Source organism: Fringilla coelebs (genome assembly GCF_963513975.1).
Source record: "Fringilla coelebs genome assembly, chromosome: 3".
Lineage (NCBI taxonomy): Eukaryota > Metazoa > Chordata > Aves > Passeriformes > Fringillidae > Fringilla > Fringilla coelebs.
In genome coordinates this window covers 45,872,006-45,888,030 of record NC_140030.1, presented here as the reverse complement: position 1 = coordinate 45,888,030, position 16,025 = coordinate 45,872,006, and the positions used below count along the sequence as shown (strand labels likewise).

Sequence of the window (16,025 nt, the reverse complement as noted above, 5' to 3'; positions counted from 1 at the left end):
GGAGAGGCCCAGAGAACGGCACACAGCTGACAGAACTCCAAAGCACAATATTTGCCCTGCACATGGCACGTTGTCTTTCAGCAACAGAGAGAAGCAGGCCAGGTATCCACACATGCCAGTCACTAGAAGCCAAATCTCAGCTAACTGACATGTAGCATGAGTTGTGAGCCAAGAACAACTAAACTGAGTAATACAGGACTTGACTCAGAAATCATATTTGCCTCGTGCCCTACTCACACATAACAAGAATTTAGCTAGAAATAGAACAAAAAATAGCCTTTACCAGCAACAATGAGAAAGATAAAGAAGGTAGCTTTCAAAATTCATTTAGGCATAGGCAAAAAGTAACACTTTGGAATGACTTTCTGGAGTGTAACCTTTATTTTTAACATTTACTTGTAAAAATAACTCTGCATACTTTAATCTGTCTCTGTTTCATAGGCTGTTCAGTGGGGAATTACAACAAAAGCACAAATCTGCTTCTGACAGAAGCAAAGCTGGAAGTCAGATCTCTATTTATACTGAGATCATTCTTGCATCTATGACATTTTGGGAAGTACCCAAGGGGCTTCAGTGTATAAATTATCTTTCTGTTATCAGTACAGGTAACATCTGAACTTGAAACTAGACCTAACTTGCATTTAGAGCCATGGTACATAAACGTTTTAAAAACTATCTTAAGTGAAGAAACAAACATACTATGAAACACAAAGAAATTTGATTGGGAGCTAAGGAATGGTAAACACACGTGGTATTTGCACTATGAATTGGCTTCTGACTCACACTGTGCTCATCACATGGCTAAAGCAGCAATTACCACTCCAACCTCCAATCCACTTTCCCCTTACAAAAAAGTACTGTGAATAACACATGCCTATAGTTTCTGCAAGAGGACGTAAGGAATGCTGAAAATCTTCATAAGCTTACTTCCAGAGGTCAGACTGAAAACTTCGGAAACTGTCACCAGTCATTCAGACAATGAGGACTGAAGTGTGTCATAAACAGCAAACAGGTCGGTGCAGGTGGTAACTAAAAAAGCCATTCTTTCTTCAAATATTAATTCCGGACACCTTCAGCTGTCCAGTTTTAACTCTCCCTGGCCCGGGGGAGCCCTGTTCTCCGGGCAGTGCGACAGCAGCCACAGGACACAAGAAGCAGGGGCCCAACCTTCGTTCCCACCGCGGCAGCACCCCCACCGCAGGGCCCTGAGCTGCCCTGCCCCTCAGAGGCCACTGCTCCGCCTAAGGCACGAGGCGGAGACACAGCGAAAACAAGAACTTCAAAACCTTCTTTTTCTCAGTTCTTGGGATGCTTTGAGTGTGTGACCGAAAAAAAACAGACCCCAACACACGAAGAGAAATGTAAGGAGTAATTTTTGACAGGCTGCAACCCAGCCGAGGCAGCAGCTCCGGGCAGGGCCGAGCCAACACGCCGGGGGGGACGGGACATCCCCCCCCGCGCTGTGCGGCGGCCGCAGCCCCAGGACCTGCGGCGGCAGCGGCGGGGGGGACGCTACTTACAGCCCTGGTCTCGTACAGCACCAGCTTCTGCACGGAGCTGATCAGGGGGGCGGCGGCCGCCACCGGCATGGCGGGGGTGAGAGCGGCGGGGGCTGCCCGGGAACACGCCGGGAACAGCCGAAGCCGGGGGAGGAACACTCCGGGGCTGAGCGTGGAACCGCCGCCGCACCGAGGCAACCCGGAAGTGCCGGCGCGCCAACGCGCAGGCGCGCCCACGGGGGCCGCGAGAGCGCGCCTGCGTCGCGGAGCCGCGTCACGCGCGGCCTCTCGGCAACGGCGGCTCCGGGCGAGGCTGCAGCGGCGGCAGCGGCAGGGCACCGGGGCAGGCGAGGCGGCGGCGTCGCATCCGCACTCGCTGCTCCCGCCGGAAACCGCTCCCCGCGGGGTGAGCACGGTCAGCACCAGGAACAGCTCCGCAGCCCCGCCCACGCCCCTGTGTGGGGCGGGGCCTCTGCCGATCCCTCCCGCAGGGGGCGGGGCGCGGCCGTTGCCCGGGCAGCGGGGGCGCGCAGGGCGGTGGCGGCAGCGGGGGCGCGCACAACGGTGCTCCCACCGATAGAGGCGTTCCCACCGGGGTATCGTCCTGGGTGTGAGTAGAGGGGGGGTCTGGTTTCATTCTTTGCTTTGATTATGGTGGTTTTTGTGAATTAGGAAATTGGCCCTTGTGAAGGTTTGCGAGGGAGCGAGACTGCTGGGAAGGGCAGGTAAAGCTCAGGTGGTGAGTTTCTGTCGGGGCGATGGGGAGTTGGTTCACGTGTGGCTTTTTTCTACTTTTAACATTAAAATGTTTAATGCAAGAGTGTCTGAAAATTTGGGTTTGATGTTTCAAGACCAACTTTTTCAGATTCTCATCCTGAAGTAGATTTTTTTAGTTGAATTTTTAAATGTAGTTTAAAACTAACAGAGAGTTGTGTTGGGTTGGGTGGTTGGATGTGGGTTTTGCTGGAGCTGTGACACTGAAGTGGCTCACTAAAGACAGTGGGGTTTCGTTTTGCCTTTTTCAAACAAACTTCTGCAAGCTCCACAGGTTTTGGCCTCCATTTTGTTTGAAAGGTCCACGCAAATTTTCCTCCAACTTATCTTAACTAGAAATTTGTTTAGGTTTTAGTTTGCTGTCCAGCACTGGACTTGCTACTGTCTGCATTCCTGGAAGAGCTGGGATTCATGAAGAGGATGGTGGAAGAGATGAAGAACTGGACTCAGAGAGTAGTTCCATTGACCATGAGAGGGCCTTCTGTGTCTGAAGGACAAATCCAAAGGTGTTGGCAGGCCCATGGCCCATTTCAGGGACCAAAGAGAAGTGTGGTAATTGGAGCAGGAAAGAAAAATCAACAAAACAACTAAAAAAGAGCAACAATCAATATGAGACTCATTAAGAAGTCATCAACAGCTTGTGATCAGGGGGTGTTGCAACAGTCCTTTGTTTATCATAAGTGGATTTTCCATCATTTGATGGGTGCATTGTGTGTGTTCTGTAAATGCTTTTTCTTCTTATAAAAGCTTTCTTTTTTACTAATCCATTTACCTTGTAATTCACTTCCTTGTAATTTTACACACAAGTATGTACTGTACTTTATAACAAATTCTTTTTTTCCTTCTGGCCTTAGAAAACACATGGCTTCACAAGACGAAAAACAAGCTCATTCCTTTACAGACATCTTTGATGAAGATGAAGCTGAAAGATCTTTTCTGTTGTCCAAGCCCACTTGCTTCATTGTCTTTGGAAAGCCAGTAAGATGTCTGATAGAAGGGCTTTTGTCAGATATTCTGCTAACAATTTTACTTTTCCTTTCAAAACATTAGTTAACCAGTACTGCCAAAACGATCAAATACTTGCTTTTTGGATTTTGCCACTCTTCAAATCCTGCAGAGGATGGTAAAAATTATGGTCTCATTTAATGAGAGAAATTTTTGCCTTCAGTAAATTGTGGTTAAAAGTGCTATTACTGTACTTGAAAGTTGCACGTTGCTCAAAACGTTTCTTCTCTTTTGACATTGGCAACTGGATTGTTTTTATTTTTGTGGTGGTTTATCCCCAGCCAGCAATCTAACTCCACACAGCCTTTTGCTCACTCATTCACCCTGGTGGCGTGGTACAGAGAATCAGAAGGGTAAAAGGGATAAAATACACAGGTTCACAAAAGCCATGCACATGAGCAAATCAAAACAAGGAGTTAATTCACCACTTCCTAGGGGCAGGCAGATGTTCAGCCATCCCCAGGAACCAGGGCTTCATCACGCTTTGTGGTGACTTCGGAAGACAAATGCTATCACTCCAAAAGTACTTCCCTTTCCTTCTCTTTCCCAGCTTTATATGCTGAGCATGACACCATGTGTTTTGGAATATCCTTGTGTGTCAGTCAGAGTCATCTGTCCCAGCTGTGTTCCCTCCCAGCTTCCATCCACTCTCATTTTCCTCATTTCCTCATTTTCCATACCAGTAGAGCAGTATGGAAAGCAGGAAAGGCCTTGGCTCTGTGTAAGCTCTGCTCAGCAGTAACAGAAACATCTCTGTACTGCCAACACTTTTTTTCAGCACAAATCCAGAACACAGCCCCACACTAGCTACTTTGAAGAAAGTTAACTCTACCCCAGCCAAAACCAGAACAATGCTATTAAAATGTTTTATTTTTTAATAAACTTGATATAATAAATTGGTATAAAAGAAGCTTCAGGTTAATGCACTGACTTACAGACATGCAATGAGCTATTACAGATCTTAATTTGACAAAATTCTATCCGATATATTTGGAAACATTCAAAATCCACCAAGGTGTCCTGATAAAAGGATCTGTACTACCTTCTAACTATAATTCAAGGTCTGTCTTTTTCTCAACGAGTTTGTAGCCTCCTTAACTTAGAAAAATTTGATGTTTTGTAAACCTAAATTTTTCAGATTTCCTTTTTCCCCCCAAATGTGAGTTTGCATTATTGCCTCAGTTTGCTGAAGAGAATTCTTTTTTTTTTGATACAAGTTTGCCTTATAATGTGTCTTATGCACTTGTAAGAGTGCACTCAGCTCAACAGAAACTACAGTGAAGTAACTCATCTAGTTTTAAATGAACATCAAAATTTTAACCTTGCATGAGAAAGGTAACTTTATGTTTCATAGACCAAACCACCATAAAATGCTCATTGAAAGACAGTACAAAAAAATTCTCATATTCTCAACCAGTGCCTTCAGTAGATGCTTGACATCAATATAACAAGGTATTGAAATTGTACAGACCTTATCAGGAAAGCAGGGAACTAAATAGTTTATTTTTATGGTAATATCTTTTATATATCTGACTGATGTGCAGAGTACCTATCCTATTTAAGATATATGTTTTAAATTAAAAACATGTGCCATTAAAGCAAAGCCAAATACATATATTCTCATCACACCTGTAAGATATAAGGTATGAGTAGGCTGGAGTGTTTGTTGATGCACTCTTAACTGGGAATGAAATTTATTTGTTGGGTTTTGCTATTTTTTATCACAAAATTTATCAAGGACAAAAATCTGTCAAAACAAGTCTTCTTATATCCCCTTCTAAAGAAAGTACACAATCCTTTGGGTGAAAGACGGTGAGTTTTGCAAAATCCCATTCAGTTAACCACTCTTGGAAGCCTTATAGCTCTCAGTTATGTTGGTTTTCCTCTGGATTCATGTAAATAATAAAGATTTTGTCAGTATCTAATGAGATTTGTGGACTAACAAGGGCAGTTTTTAAGCACTTGTTGTTTTAGTAAAATATTATCCCGATGTATCCTACTCAGAAAGGGTTGATAATTTGCTTTGAGACTGAAGATAATACATCTTAGTCCTAAGGAGTTTCTCATAGGAATTTGTGGTCAAATCGTAGCTGAGTTTTAGACAGAGTTACTCAGAAACAAGCTCAGTATAATGACTTTGGAGGTAATTAGCTACAAGTAGCAGCATATTAGCAATGCTAGGCAATATGAAGTAGAGGATGGTATTAAAAAGAGTTTTTTGTGTTTTTTCAATGCCTAACTCAGAGGCCCTAATCCCAGTGATAGATTTTCATTGTTTTTATCATGTGAAAATATATTCTTCATTATGTTACATGTTTGGTTTTTGGTCTGTCTTTCTTTTAAAAGTGTATTTTTCATTTTAAGGGTTCTGGAAAGAAAACGTTAGCCAGCAAGCTAGCACAGAGATGGAACTGCATTTTTGTAGAAGGTAAACACATGCTATATTTGGAACATTGCTTTGGCTCCACAATAGCTTTTGGGTTAGAATACCCTCACTGTTCCCTGTAATTCAAAGGATATGTTTCTGATTGCAGCAAACACTTCTGATAAGACCAAGTAATCATTTTACCAGAAATAAAATTACTGATCATGATCTTTCATTTATTGAAAGGCTTAGAAAAATCACTGTGGGTTTTTTTTAATCATAAATTCTATTTCCAATCCTGTAAGGGGGTTCCTGTAACCCTTTTTGTTCACACGGAGGCAACTCATTCAACTCCAAAGAGTACAGACATTTTCCAGTGCATACCATGAAAAAATAGGAGGCTCTTTCCTTTCTGTTTGTGCAGTGTCCAATACAAGGGGATGTACTCCAGGAAACAGAGTTAGTATATTTACAAAAGAAGTCAAGTGCCTTTACTTCTTTTGAAGATTTAAAATTGTAACATTCTAACATGGTAAAAATCACTTTTAGTAAAGTGCTTTTTCGACTTAGGTATATATAGAATTTTTATATCATAGTATTGTATAACAAGAAAAAAAATTAATACCTGGTCCAAAACATGGATCAGGCCAAAATCAGAAGGGACTTGAGAAATGTACTTAACCCAGTCCATTCTCTTTGAATGTATTTAAATCAGTACTGACAAATGTTCATCAAATTTGTTTTAAAAATTTTCTCTCAGTAACATTCTCTGCCATTAGAAAGTTTTTCTCAGCAACCAATCTAAATCTCAGTTACTGTGCTTTTAAGCCTTATTTCTAATTCAGGGAATTACTCTTTTCTGATTTTGTTCATTATATTTTTGTAATCTTCTTTTAGCTAGTGAACACACACATGTATACACACTTATTTTTACTTATGCTAGTAAATTTTCTTCATTTTCTACATCAAAAAAGGAAGAAACAAATAAATTCAGCATACATAAACATGAATAATTTTGTTCAGAAAGGACCTCCAGAGGTGACTGAGTCAAACATTCCTCTCAAAGCAGGGTCAACTAGAAAGGGCAGCTCAGTTCAATCTGGAATATCTACAAGGATGGAGACTCCACCTCCTCCCAGAGAAGCACTTTGCACTGTTTGACTGCCTTCTTGATGAAAAATTGCTTCCTATTTACCCCATCCGAATTTCTCATGTTCGTTTTTGTGTCTGTTGCTTTCTGTCCTAACTGCGCTCTGTGGTGACCGTGGGTCTGTCTTTGTGACCTCCCAATAAGTAGTTTTAGATAGTTGTAAGGGCTGTCTGGTTTCCTCCAGGCTGGACAAGGTCAGTTCTTTTGGCCTCTCCTAGGCTGTTCATTCTTCTGATGGTTTTGGTGTCCTCTGCTGAACTTGCTCTGGAGTATCAACATCTGTTGTGTGTTGGGTTAAAAATAAACCAAGACAGAAAATTATTGAATAGGAAAGATGTTTGCAATCTTTTTAATGACACAATACTTTCTATTCATTTATCAAGTGAATTGGTCAATACTCATAAATAAAACAGGGCCAGGGTGCACACAGATTGCCGATTTTCAGTTGCCTGTATTGTTAATTAGTACACTTCCTGTCTCAGTTTTGGCCCATGGCAAATATTGTTCTCCCAAACACTTATCCATAGTATGAACAGTAGGATGTGCAACAGTCAGTATGCCTAGTAGGAGCAGTTGGAAAACAGCAACTGTGTTTTCAGAAGAAAGATTAGGGCTGTATAGGATTGGGTCACCTGGCTTCAGGACCTTTCCCTGGCCTGGCTTATTAGTAATATAAATGTAGCCGTAAGAGTAATTGAAAACTTTTATAAAAGGTCTGATTATTTAATTCATACAGAAGTGTGACAGACTTCCAGGGTCGTTCTAATATGATGCTACTGTCCACAGAGACATAGGGCTGTCTTTAAATTTGATGGATGTCACTTTTCCTAAAGTAGATGGTTTTGTGTGCCTAAACAGTTCTTCTTAATTTTAGTTTTGAAATTTAAAAAGTGATAGAGCTCAAATACTCATCTCTGTATTACAAGACTGTAATGCTGATTGAATTTAAATAAGTAGTTCAAATAATCCTACAAAACTGCTGTTGTGCATTTTTGTGTAGTATATACAGGGTTAAATTGTAGGAAGAAACACCTACCCAGTCCTTGCCATAAGGCATCAGGTTCTGGATAGGCAAAGTATAATAATGGCCTGAAGTATAATGGCTTTTCATTCAAAATAGTCTGTTTGCTTGGAGCACACATACATCCTCCTGTGTGTGTATGTACATATGTATCTGCAGGTACAAGTCTGTTTGGAAAATATTTTGTATTAATTATTTTTCTTATGTTTGATATGCTTCCTTAGCCTCAGAAGTAATTAAAATGAATATTCAACAAAGATCAGAATATGGATTTAAGGTAAAGCTCTAATCTTCTAGTAAGTTTTGTCACATTTTTAACAAACACTTACTATAAAAGACTATGTTTTGCATTTTACCCTAGTGTCAAAAATTGCTTTGGGAAGGTCAAAGTATTCCTGAGGAACTGGTGACAAAAATGATTCTGCAAATGATTGAGTCACCAGACGTTGCTCATTATGGTAAGTATAATTATAGACTAAACTTCTTAGAATGTGCTACTTATAATTTTACGTCCATTTTACATCTGTTGGTGCTCAAATATAATTCTAGCTTTTTCTCATGCTCTTCAGGTTGTGGAATATCAATAAGGTGAAAGTGTGTTTAGGGATTAATTTACCAGTATGGCAGATCAGAAAATGTCATACTGATCCTGTGTTGTGTTGATTTTGAGAAAATAATTTTCCCAAAATTTTAAGTGTTGGTATGACTCTTATTTGACAATATTATCTGTTCAGGATAGGATTTAAAATACAGATATTTTATTCTTCAATACTTCTGTAACAACAACATAACAAAAATTCATCAGCAAAACCATTTTAAGCATTTTAAACAATGTAAAAGAAGGGAAACAGATTACTGAAAATGCAAAGTATTGTAGCTTTTTTTTCCTCTTACAGAATTGTTTATTCCCTTTGCATTTTGTCACACAGAGTAGGATGGATGAGAATAGTAATGGTAGTGGCTATAATTCTTCAATTTGAGGAAAGATTTTGTTAATTGAGGCTGTCAGGACAAGTGCTGCAGATTTTGCTAGTGTCTGAATCTGCTTCCCTGATGAGGAAATAGATGTACTGCCAAGAGGAAAGGAGGTAAAAAAGGAAATGTAGTTTCTTTTTCTTGTTTTGACTTTTATTTGAAATTTCCATTATAGGAGAGAGACAGGTATAGTGCCAATGTTAGTTTCTACTGCTCTAAAAACTAGCCTGCTTTTAAGCTTTCAGTTGCAATGGGTTTTTATTTCTTTTCTAGCACATGAATCAACAGTTTTGCAAAATATACAGTCTTATCTGGTGAAACCAGGCTTTTAAAACAGTATAAAAAAGAAAAATAGGGAAGAAATTTTTTAAAAAGGACACAAAAAACTGCTGGAAGAGGTAGCAGCAGAAATGTCAGTCTCTCAATATGTATGTGAGGACTTTGGTAAAGGCATGAAGAGGCTTCTGTGTTATTGGAGTTCCCCTCCTTGAATCAGTCTGAACATGTTTGTCTCACAGAGGAGCACAGAGGTCCTGGAGACTGTAAAGATGACTGTAAAGTTGAATAAAGTTTTGTTCTTGTAGCCATGACACTTTCTGCATTATGCATGCCCCAAAGTAGCAAGGAATAGAGTAACCAACATCCTCACTATTTGTCCTACCAACTAGAACTGACCTCCAAAACCAATTTTTGTTTTAGTATTTCTAGTAACTTTTTGTTTACCAGCTACTATCTTTACAAATTCTTGGGAAGCTTAAGTACGTTTTCAGCAGGAGCTAATCAGTCAACTCACTTTAAATTATTCATTCAAGATTTTAGAAACTGTTGTATGAAAGGTTGGGTTTTTACTTTTGGTGTTTGTAAAATGCGAGTTTTTAAACAGTATACACAATAAGTGTGCCTCGAAAGCTTCTTGGTAATCCCCTGGTTACTTTTCAATCTAGTTGATAGTTGCCTTATGTATACTTAATGATTTTTAGCCTCCTCACATTACTGATTTGGGGGCAAACACTCTCTCCAAGAATGGTTTTCCATGTTACACTTCCATTTCCCTCACATCGGCTGTTGTTGTCTGGGATGTTTGGATAAGCAGAGGCTGTGCACGTTCTTCACACCTCCCTACCAGTTAGAATTCTCTAAAGGTATCAGCGGTTTAGAATCCAAGATTTTAATTTCCTAGAGGAATAACTATGTATTTTGCTATCCCTTGCTTATCTTCTTCTCTTGCATCTATGGATAGTAGCTTCCATAGAAGTAGGAGTACTCACTCCTAACACCTCTTGCAAAGACTGCTGCCACATTTTTGTGCTGCCCAGACTTGCATTTAAATGTTATCACATAAAATTTTAAGCATGCACCATTTCTCTGAGGGAATATTCTCATTATTTGGCTAAAAACATCCACCTGATTTTTGTTTAGTCTCTCATCCTGGCCTCATGAATACTGATTTTGTTGCTATTCAGTAGTTCTTATTGCACACATACAGCCATCAGCAGTTATAGTACTTTCCTAGGAACTTGAAGCCACAAGTTCATCTGTGGGGCTGAGCACTGTAATACTAGGAAAACATATTATTACCACTCTGCTTGTCATGTTGAGCCAACGTCTGTTTGCCAAACAGGACTGAGCATTGGGAGTCCTAAGTGAACAGATGCTTGCCAAATGATCCATGTGCATACCATGTGCATAGTGCCTCTGTTTCAGAGGCAGGAGAGTCGTTCAGACTCCCTTCATTAGAAGATAAAACATTCAAGGTTGTGTAAAAAGCTTAGACTCCTAGTTTAATTGCTTTAAATCGTAGAGTGGCTACTCTTTGCAGTGCCTTTTATATATAGTTGGTTTTTTGTTGGTTTTTTTTTCAGAATGCTGAACACTCACTTTATTAAAACTATATTACATTACAACTATATTAAAGACAGATACTATACTATACTATACTATACTATACTATACTATACTATACTATACATCATACTTGCTACTAACTGAAAAAACTCATGACTGTCTGCAGACCGACAGTCCACACAGCTTGGACCTGATAGGCTAATTAACATAAAAAAATCTTCACCAGAATCCAGTTATGAAATTCCTTCAGGTAAACAACCTTCCCAACACATTCCACGTGTGCAAAGCAACAGGAGAAGCAAGCAGAGATAAAAATTGTTTTGCTTCTGTGCTTCTCCAGGAAAAAACCTGAGAGAGAGAATTATCTCTCTCTGTTCAGAGAATGTGAATTCCACATCTATAAAGCCTTTTAGTGGCAAAACTGGTCACTGAAAGCTTGTTAATTTTAGGCACTAAAATGTCTGAGCTAGATGCATAAAGCAGGCGGTCTGAGTATAGTCTTTAATGTCTACGTGTTTTTAATTGAGTTAACATGTATTGAGAGTACTCCATAAAGCTGAAAATACACTTTTTTTGTCTGTATTTCATCTGAAGCAGACGTGGGTGCACAGTTTTTTTTAGCAGTGTTGTGTCATGTATGTGGTTTAAAATTGTACCACTACATGTATTGTTTAAAGGAGATGAGTATCAATAGCTCTATAATTGACAAACCCTCTTAAAATATGTTCAATTAAATGTATTTGGCAGGTTATGTTCTTACTGGATTTCCTTCTCTCTCGGAGGAATACATGACTGTTCCACAACAAATAGAGAAAATAAGGAATCTAAAATTAAAACCGGATTTTCTGATTAACGTTAAGGTAATGTCATCTTCAGTAACTTCCTAGTATTTTTCCTAATTATTAGTAGACTAATATGCTATGCATGCCAAATATAATATTTTCCTCTGTATACTTCAGTACAGAATTTATTGAAGAATGATAAATTCTTGTCTTTATATTGGAATAGAGTTTCACTGGTTTGTTCCATTATATGCATTGATGACATAATGAACATGTCCTAGAACTTCAGCAGCAGTTACAGTTTTTGCACCTCCACCAATTAGAAGATAGAGGTTTTCAAGAAAGAGAAGTTTTGAATTACATGATTATGATGAGATTTTGGACACATGTACATCTGCCACTTGTGTAATGCAGGAAAAAACTTCTCACATATGGATGTTAGAAAGTAGTAAGAAAATAGTTTTAAGTCACTTATTGTGAAACTGCTTAATTATTAATTCATCCTGTTTACAAATCTCAATTTCTTCACGAGCAGTGATGTGACATACCAGATATTTTACAAAATGACTCTGATATAAGCAGAGAAACATAAACCATTGTTAGTGTGGGATTTAGAGGACTTTCTCAATGTAACTTAAAAGAATGGAGTTGCTTGTTATGTCCACATTAGGAAGCAAAACAAGGCAAGAGGATCTCTTCAGACATCGGGCCAACTGCTTTGGCCAAACACTGCTAAGCTGTCTTGTTAGTCAGAATGGGGTGGCAGTGCCCAAATTGCCCACAGGGAAAGGCCCAAGGCCTGTGCCATTCTCCAGATTGTGCCCAGCTGTTCACTGGGGAGGGTTCTAGCTGGCCCACACTGACCTGTGCCAGACTCCATCTAAAAAAATAGCGGTATGTACAGTCATGAACACACTTTCAGGCCCTTCCTCTAGCAGTGTTTTATTTATAATCAACTAGATTTGTTTTGTCTTCTACTTTGAATGCTTCTGAATAGTCAGCCTCTGGTGGTGTGCTCCATTCTTACTGGGGTTTTGATTCTAATTGGCACATCTATATATTTTTTCAGATGCTAAGCCTCTGGGTATGGACCTACTCTATCACTTTGCAGATTTAACTCAGTATTTGTTTTAATCTCATGCTCTTAAGACTTAATTTGCTTGAACATGCATAATGAAAATTGGTGAATACCTACTTCAGACCTTTTTTCTGTGGTCTCAGAAAGATCCTAAAACATCAACAAAACATGTTTTTTTCCTGCTTTTTGGGAAGATTTGATTTTTTCAGAAAGTCAGTCTTTGTTTTAATGCTATGTAGTGAGAAATCCCCATTGTTGAGAATGTGTTGTATAGATTCACGTTCAGCAAGACACATAGAAGAGGGATACTAACTAAACCAGAAAGAAAAATTAAATTCTTGACTTCATGTAGAAACACTATCTCCTCTGGGAAAAGGACTGAAACTAAATACACATTAAAAATTCTTGCCCCAAGTCAAAGAAATAACTTTGCTTTTGATTTCAGTGGATTGAAGCTGTTTTCACAGATATGTCAGAATTGTAACTATTTTCATTAGATGAAAAACAAAGGAAGAAAGGAGATTCTAGATAACTGTGGCAATAATGAAATACTGTAGTATTTCAGTGCTGTAGTATTTCATTTCAGAATTAGTCAACCAATTTAGAGAAATTTTGTCTCTCCAAGAAAACGATGTTATAGCACTACAATAAACAAAATTTCCTTTTAATTTTCCTTGCTAGTGTCCAGATCACGAGTTATGCCAAAGAATATCAGGACAAAGGCAAAACCCCGATTCAGGGCAGATCTATCAGAGGAGCCAGTGGGATCCTAAAGTTACTGACAAGCGTAAGAAAGAGAAAGATCAGGATGAAGAAGATGAAGAAGAAGAGGAAGAGCAGGAAGAAGAAGAAGAAGAAGAAGAGGAGGAGGAAGAAGAAGAAGAAGGAGGAGGAGAGGCAAATATTGCTAATTTCTAAACAGTGCAAAATATTACAGTGTACTTTAGATAAAGCAGAAAAAATTCTGATCTTCTAAAATATCACTCTACAATGTTATAAATTTATTTTGCTCAAAATTAATCTTAATTCCATTTCTGTCCTGCTTTAAGAGATGTGGGGTAACACTTAAATAGTAGGTTTAAGTGACAGCAAATATTGATTATTGTATAGTTTAACCTGGGCTCTGTCTTTGACTCAAAATTTACTGATCTGTTTCTTGCCATAAGTTATAAGTGTATCAGGAGGAGAAGGATGGCTCTACACTGCCTTTTCCTCAATCTAGACAAATAAATGAATTCTAAATTTTTGTTTGTTGTAGCAACGTTTTACTAATGTTTGCAGGACACTAACTAGTCTTCTGGTTTGTTGTTACACTACTACAAATGGATTTTCTTTTTTTCAGGAAGGTAGTAGATTTGAATTCAGGTTAAATGTTTAAATTAGGGATCAGAGACTTAACCAACACAAGTTCTAGGCACACTGGTCTCCATTCATAGAAATAACACTTCATCAGAATAGGATCATGGTCAGCAATCACTGGACTAATACTCATTGCAATACTCTCCAAATCTACTTTTTAAAAATTTGAGTGAAGACAAAAATTATTTTAATATATTATTTCTGTGTCCTGAAATTTTGTTTTGCAGACTGGAAAAGGTCGACGTAAGAAATTAGAACCTTTTTATCAACTAGTGCACAGGCCTGAAGATTTTCTTGAAAATGCAGAGAAAAGAATTGGAATATACAAGGATATAATACTTCCTCATTTAGAAGTAAGCAAAGTGATATGATTACGCATAACAGAAGAATTTTTAAATATCTTGCACTGTTTTCATTGTTTTTTTAGTTTGAGATTTGTTGTATTGAGGTGGTCATGCTGCAACATAGCCCCAAATTCTGAAATTTATTCTAAAATCAGTGATACAAAGCTGTCATCTGTAGGTGTTGTTTCTATTCTGCAGTCAAGATAATCAACTTTGACTTCTAAAAGTGAAACCATACCTGCCGCCACAAATGCTTTCTAAATATAGTAAGTGAAATATTTGAAGACTCCATTGTTTCATCGTCATTACCAGAGTCCATTCCAGAATGCAATCCCATAAATAATCTACATCCATTGTCTCCCACTCCAATAGATTCCCTTTCTCACCTGCTTCATTGCCTGCAGATTTATATACACAGTAATTAGCCCATTCATTTGTTTTATTACTTATTTAATTTCTGAAGCTATGACATTTTTTTTCCGTGTTGTGTTCAGGAAAGTGGAATTGCTGTATGTTTTTTGTTTTGTTTTGTTGGGCGTTTTTTGGTCGGTGGTTTTTTTTTTTTTTTTAGTTTTTTGGTTTTAATCTCTTAGTACAAGCAACTGCAAAATCTTCATGTTTGATGCCCACTTGACAATTACTGTTTATGCCTTTAAATTTCACTATGGATTAGTTAAACCTATAGATAAAATTGTGTAAAAGGGGTGTAAAGGTCTTTGCTAGAGTAACAAACTTGTTACTGCTGTGAAGGGGAAAACAAAAATACGTGGTATCTTTAATCATTACACAATCTCATGTGGATTTCCTATAAGTGAGCTAATGGAAAGTTGTTTAGACTAAATTACTTTAGGATGTATACCACACTTCAACAGTTTCAACACATTCCCACTAGTTGGTAGGGTTCACTTAGGGTTCACTAGTGATGAATATGTTGGTGAAGATGCTTAGTGGTCCACTAATACATTAAAAGAACACAGGGTGTTATCAACTGGCCCAGGCAGAGTTTGAGGTGATGAAATTGAAATTGAAACAATGAAATTTAGATGTCTTGATAAATTCTTGGGATTAAAATGACCTGAAATAAATGTGAAATACTGCAGTGAGGGAGGAAATCTAATGAACATTGGCGACATGTGAAATAATTGGCTAGACCTCAGTACTTCAGACAATCCGCCATCTGTGGGGATTTAGTTAGTCAAAACTAAGTCAATAAAAAAATGCTATTGTTTAAATTCAGATACTATGAATGTACCAGTAAGACTGTAAGACCATTGTATGCAAGAGAAATACAAACTATTATCCTCTCTTTAGAGGAGCATTAGAAAGAATTAATTAGTTATTATCTATTTCGACCAAAAATAGAGCAGATGATTTAATTTACAGTATAGAAGACAGACTAGATGAAATGAGCCAGGAAATGAGCTCTGACCATAAATGTAGTGAAGAACTGGAACAGATTACCTACAAAGGTGTAAAGTCGCCTTGAATAGGACATTTTAGGCTTGAGGTTAGACCATCATTTGTCAGGAATGGAGTGAGTGTTCTCAGTTCTCAGAGAGAGGCATTAACAACTGACATGGGCTAGTTTTTTAGTCTAAGACATTATTTATAGTGTGAAAATTTCAAACAAGAAAATTAAAATATATGGTCCAAATTTTAAAGGAATTGGGAGTCAGGACCAAAATTAAAACATTGGACTCTTGACTGGCATTTCTGAGAAATGTATTAATTGAGATTGTCTTCATTTTCCAGCAAAGAATTAAGGTGGTTAGACAATTAAAAGTTGAATTAATACACAAAATGTTACTGTGTCTTGCATTTGAGCTAA

General features: G+C 38.3%; 2 protein-coding genes across 2 annotated transcripts in view; one reads left to right on the top strand and one right to left on the bottom strand.

Annotated features, from left to right (window-relative positions):
- FIG4 (FIG4 phosphoinositide 5-phosphatase) overlaps positions 1–1,687 on the bottom strand; it is a 52,020-nt gene extending 50,333 nt beyond the window's left edge. The window contains exon 1 of the mRNA XM_084203016.1: positions 1,521–1,687. Coding sequence (XP_084059142.1) covers positions 1,521–1,589 — 69 coding nt within the window. The 5' untranslated portion in view covers positions 1,590–1,687. The remainder of the gene's footprint in view (positions 1–1,520) is intronic.
- Positions 1,688–3,134: 1,447 nt separating this feature from the next.
- AK9 (adenylate kinase 9) overlaps positions 3,135–16,025 on the top strand; it is a gene marked incomplete at both ends in the record, with an annotated part of 59,370 nt that continues 46,479 nt past the window's right edge. The window contains 7 exons of the mRNA XM_084202000.1: positions 3,135–3,251; positions 5,643–5,706; positions 8,039–8,091; positions 8,176–8,272; positions 11,382–11,494; positions 13,176–13,391; positions 14,081–14,206. Of these exons, the coding sequence (XP_084058126.1) occupies positions 3,135–3,251; positions 5,643–5,706; positions 8,039–8,091; positions 8,176–8,272; positions 11,382–11,494; positions 13,176–13,391; positions 14,081–14,206 (786 nt within the window). The remainder of the gene's footprint in view (positions 3,252–5,642; positions 5,707–8,038; positions 8,092–8,175; positions 8,273–11,381; positions 11,495–13,175; positions 13,392–14,080; positions 14,207–16,025) is intronic.